General features: G+C 48.6%; 1 protein-coding gene across 2 annotated transcripts in view; it reads left to right on the top strand.

Moving 5' to 3' along the window:
* The window catches only part of SLC6A20 (solute carrier family 6 member 20), a 32,552-nt gene extending 29,705 nt beyond the window's left edge, over window positions 1–2,847 (top strand). For both annotated transcript variants that reach the window (XM_012808051.1, XM_003794516.1), the window contains 2 exons: window positions 1,840–2,005; window positions 2,698–2,847. In XM_012808051.1, the coding sequence (XP_012663505.1) occupies window positions 1,840–2,005; window positions 2,698–2,847 (316 nt within the window). The remainder of the gene's footprint in view (window positions 1–1,839; window positions 2,006–2,697) is intronic.
* The last annotated feature ends 2,717 nt before the right edge of the window (window positions 2,848–5,564 follow it).

The following is a 5,564-nucleotide window of genomic DNA, read 5'->3' as shown; positions in this document are numbered from 1 at the left end:
GAGGTTGTCCCTGGGCAGGCTGGGGTGAGAGCCAAGAATCTGCCTTTCTAGCCAGCCCCCAGCTGAGTCTGGGGCCCACACTTTGAGAACCACTGGTGGAGAGAGCTTGCTACTGCCAGTGTGATCCCAGAGCAGCAGCAACAGGGAGCTAGCCAGGACAGAATCTCAGGCCCACCTGCTGCTCCTGCATTTGGTCGTGCATTTTATCAACAGGCCCAGGAGGTCTGAGGCACACAGCTCAGTCTGGGAAGCTGCTCAAATGCTAGCTTGGGTTGGGGGATGGGGATGCCAAGTTGTTTTCCAGCCCTCTGCCTCAGTCTTTTCTGAGCCTCCAAGCTGACTTGGGGTATTGGGGGCAGACAGCAGCACACTTTAGGAGGCAGGTGTCCTGTGCTATGCAGAGGGACCTCCCAGGATCAGTTAATTTTAAGGCATTAGGTAAACAAAGCCTAGTCACTGTCTTTCCTACAGGACTTCTCAGACAGTTGTGGATCTCAAAGAAGGGCTTATCATTTGCAGCACTTTCAGAATCCACTTGGTCAGAGAATCCTGCCCTTGCCTACCCTCAGTACCCTCTTCAACCCCCATCCACTCGTGTTAGGATGACCAACTTGCCCTGTTTCCCCAAGACTCAGATGTAGAACATACATCCCCAAGTGACCTTAAAGCCAGAAAAATCCCTAACAAAGGGGAACAAATTGGTCACCTAGGAAAAAGCCAGTATAGCAGGAAAAAGAGACTGGTCCCTCGAGAGGGTGAGTGTTACAGGATGAAGGGAGCAGGTGGAACCTAGGGCCTACAGGAGGTCATGGAGAGGGGCACAGGCCATCACAAAGGGGAGGTGGGAAGTAATGGGACCTGGAGAGCATGTGGATGGTTTGAAGGTGCAGAGAAGGTCCTTTAGCTCGCTCAGGAGACACTGCCATCTAGCGGCCACTAAGCAGAGTCCCATCTGCTTTTCTGCAGCCCGCTCTTGCTCTTCCCAACTTCCTCTGATGAGGAAACTGAGGCAGGAGGAGGGTGGTGATGGGACCCCACACTTTCCGACCCATGTAGTTCTGAAAGCCCGGGTTTTCATGTAATACACATGAGCCTTTATGCCCTAGAGCCCAGAGTCAAGCTAAGTCAAGGGTAGCAAGGGATTTGTGGGGTTATCTGCCCAGCCTTTCATGACACCCAGGATAGGCAACAGGTCCCAGGGAGGTGGGGCTGTGGCTGCAGCTGGTGATGGTCGCACTCACCGCACCCCAGCCCCTCCTGCCACAGCTGCTTCTCTTGTGTGAGGAGCAGTTTTAAAGGCTCTGATGTGGAGGCAAGAGGCCAGGTTCTGGGTCTCATCTACCACTAGCTAGGTTCCCTCTGGCAAGTGGCATCACAGTCAGGCCAGTGGGCTGAGGTTTGGCTCTTCCTCTGTCTCAGAAAACCTACTGTGTTGCAGGGGACAGAGCCATTCTACTCTGTGAGTGTTTCTGGTTGGCAGAAGGTCACTGATAGACAGCAGGATGGACAGGGAGCCTGAGGGCCCTTGTCACTAAGGACTGGCCTGATAGATGTCCCCTGGCTGCCTGTCCCCACCGATCCTGGGCCCGCCCTTCTGGTCTATGCCACAGCCCTCATCTGAAGGCTGGCACCAGGAAGTTGTTCTGATGTCCACACCTGGGCTGTTCTCTATTACCTGTCTCAGGCAGCCTCAACTCTGCTTCTCCCGCCCCAAGAAGGTACCAGCTGTTGTGTTCAAACATCAGTAGTGCCTGGAACAGAATCTTCCTAAGCAAGCTGAATCACCTTGCCTCTGGCAGCATGGATAAACCAGACTTTCTCTCCCTGTTTTCCAATTAGATTTGAAAGTGACCTTAAGGCCAAAACTGGCCGCACTCTCAGCTGGTACTGGAAGGGCCTGTGGGCCGGCGTGAGCCCCCTGCTGATCGTCAGCCTCTTTTTCTTCTACCTGAGCGACTACATCCTCATGGGCACTCTGCAGTACCAAGCCTGGGACGCCTCTCAGGTACCTGCTGTCCCCACGGGGCTGGCCCTGGGCCCCCAAGGTCACTGGGGACTTTAGTCCTCTGAAACCAAGGAATGATATCCATGGGGTGGGTGGGTTATTTGTCACAACCTGGAAATGTTGTTGAGGTATTTTAAAAATACTCAGTCCAAGACAGCGGAGTTGGGCTTTGAGCTTTTAAGTACATGCTGCAGGGAGAAGAGTAACCTTTCCCAGGACGCTGGGAATAAGCCCCGCAAATGCCCTACTTCCTGCCTAACGGGCAGTGCCCCGAGCAGCCACAGCTGCCTGGTGGCCTCCACTACACTGGACAACACTGATACAGAAAGTTCCATTCTGGGCTAAAGGCAGCCCCTGCATTCAGGCCTGAAAGGTGCCTCAGACATAAGGTCCTTGATGATTACCCGCTTATCCCTTATGGGTAGCTCCAACAACAGCTTTACACACACTGGTTGAAGTAGATTCGTTATACCGTTTATGGAAGAGGAGGAGGCTGTGGGGAGTGCCCTTGCCCTCCCCTCCCCACGTACTTGCTCAGGAGCTATAGAGCCAGGTGGTCCAGGGGTAAGGATGCCCAGCCCCAAGGATTCTGTCCCACCCTACACCACCTCTCTACCATATCTGGGGGCTGAGGCCTGGGGCACAATGCTCTCAGAAGGGTCTTCCTACTGACATGCAGTCTCTCCTTTCAGGGCCGGCTTGTGACCAAAGATTACCCTCCCTATGCGCTGGCTGTCATTGGGCTGCTGGTGGCCTCCTCCACCATGTGCATCCCCCTAATGGCCCTGGGGGCTTTCATCATGCGCCACCTCAGGAAGGGAGACGCTACCCCGGTGGCCTGAGAACTGGGCTTCCGGGCCACAGAACCTCCTCAACTGCTTTTAAGATGTTTAAGCCGGAAGTACTCGGTGGATCAACTTCCTGAATCTCTGAAGAATTAGGAAGGTGAAGAGGATGAAGACTCCCTCAGGAGAAACATACCCCTGGAGAAGCCACCCTTCCTCCTCTGCCTGCCCTGAAGGCCATGCCCTCATCAGCCTCCTTGTCATCAAAGGAGGCAGGTGTGAAAGCCAGTCCCCAGGACAAACTGCTTCCTTGATTCTAGGACAGTCTTAGAATTACAACACATTGTGAGCTGAAATTTGACTATAACTTTTATGGGAACAAATTTAAGCAACTTGGTTTTTTGCTGAAGAGATGCTAAAATTCTAGAAGGCAATCACTTTTAGATCTGTTCGACAAGTTTTGAAGTGCCTGAGATGACATATTTGAATGTCATTTGTGTGAAATTAATTTTCTTTTTGGTCACAGTGAAGGGGTAATTTCTGTGTTCCCCTTCCCCCCTATAAATGCTAATAGGACTGACCAACCGTAAAGATGACCTTTGTTTGGGGCCCCCAAAGGGCATCACCTCTCTCTAAGGGCTCTCACAGAGGGTGGAGGAGCAGCCCTCTGTACAACTGCCCCCACAACAGTTAGCAGCCCCAAACCACAGAAATCTGTGCAGATACCCTGCCCGTGGTATCTCAGTGACTGGAAAACATATAGGAAGCCACTGTGAGGTGAAAATGAGTCTAAGTTTCCCATTGGCTTAATGTTGTATTTGAGCATCAAGACCAACTCTATAAAGACCAAGAACATTACTTATCATCAATTTTAAATTATTTAACTGTATATAAGAACGTTTTCAAAAATGTATGTAACCCAAACAGAGCACCCTGTAACTGAAGACACACCGTATTTATGACACGGTACTAGTCCAATTTTTTTTTCCTATAGTAAAGTAGGTCAAGGTTACTCCTCAAGTCAGAGTTCCTTCCTGCTTTAACATAACATTTGGTGCTTCCCTGAGATCATGGAATTGAGAAGAGTCTCTTTGGGCATATTTGTGTGGGCATCTCTGAAGACACACATTCACTTGGGACAGCAGCCAGACATACTTTTGTTCATGCTATGAACTTTCCAATAGCAAAAATAGGCATTAGATAGGCCATCCACTGTCTTGAGCTGCCACCTCGTCACCACTTCCAGTTCTGCCTCACATCCAGTTATAAAAAGATCATTTGACTTCTGAATGTATGAACCATCACTTATTTACCACAAATACTCAGTTTTCTCATTTCTCATCCAGTGGTTAAAATCAAAAGCCTCAGGCTTGATGAGTGGGAACACTCGATGGCAAACACTGTACAGTGTCAGTTCCTGACCTGAAGGATCTGTCCCCTCACCCCAACACTCACACGTGGTCACCATCTTATAACACGAGACCACCCTCTCCTGGGGTCTGTCAGGAGTCAGGGTGTAAGCTCTGAACACCAGGTATCCTCAGGGGTGAAAAGGTAAATATCCTAGATCAGTACTTTATTCAGAGTCCCTCCCCCATTACAACCACCTGGGGGTATTTAAAACTCCAGATGGCCCGGCCACACTCTAGGCCATCAGGCCTTCTGGGGGTGAGACCTGGGCCTCAGTAGTTTTTGAAATGTCTTAGGTCAGCGATTCTCAACCTGTGGGCTGCGACCCGTTTGGAACTGTATTAAAGGGCCATGGCATTAGGGAGGTTGAGAACCATTGCCTTAGGTGATTCCCGTATGTGGTCAAATGTGAGAGCCAGGCCCCACTTAAAGCAGAAGGAAAATGGATGGTACATTTAGGCCTATTTACATCAAAAATTCCTCTTAAAATTTTGAAAGCATTTTTGAGTATTTCAAATTATGTGGAAAAATCACATCTATGGCCTCCATTTTGCTCATGGAAATCACAATGATGAAGTTCTGCTTTTATAGAATAATGTGCTTCAGATGGAAATGGCTCAGGGTTAAGTTTCAGTCTGGTTTCTGTGAACTTCATGAAGAGCAGAACGTTTACTGATAATCCTCTTTAGCCAGTAAATCATGTCTCAATTTTTTGTTTTGCTGTTTCCTAAGTACTACGCAAGTGGTCATGTTGACAGTTTGTCTACCCACCCTCCAATATGCTGGAGAGAAAAAGGGATGTTCCGTCCCCGCGCACCAACAGTCACAATGACTTTACGGCCAGATCCTGGACTCTGAAAATCTTTCTGTTTTTACTGGAAATATAATGACCCTTGACATAGCTTCAATAATTCATTGTTTTTTGGGTTTTGTTTTTTTTTTTTAGCAATTGTCATAGTAAATAAAACCCTAAGCAAGTATATCTACACAGGTGTTTTGTGTGTGTGTTTTTGTTTTTGTTTTGTTTTCACGTTTACTGGCTATAGTTTACAAACTCTCAATGCGAGAATTTTCTCTCATTATGTAAACACACAAACTAATCTGTGTGTTTACTTCTAATATAGCCAGTGGATGGGGCCTATCACACAAGCTGAAAGGGCCTGTAAGTTAGAGAAAAATATTTCTGATTTTCTGGATTTACAACAGAATGTGAGCTCTTTGAATTACTGCAGAATCTTTCCGACCTTTTTCAGAGTGTCCTGGGGAGTCCACCCATGTCTCAGCATCTTTCTTTAGGCACAGCTGTACAAAGCCACCTTAGGTGTGACCTTGGAACCTCGCCTGAGAGGGAGCAGGTTGTAAAT

This window comes from Otolemur garnettii, unplaced genomic scaffold (assembly GCF_000181295.1).
Source record: "Otolemur garnettii isolate 467f Iridium unplaced genomic scaffold, OtoGar3 scaffold00082, whole genome shotgun sequence".
NCBI lineage: Eukaryota > Metazoa > Chordata > Mammalia > Primates > Galagidae > Otolemur > Otolemur garnettii.
Note: the sequence above shows the minus strand (reverse complement) of the source record. Positions and strands in the feature narration are given on the sequence as shown.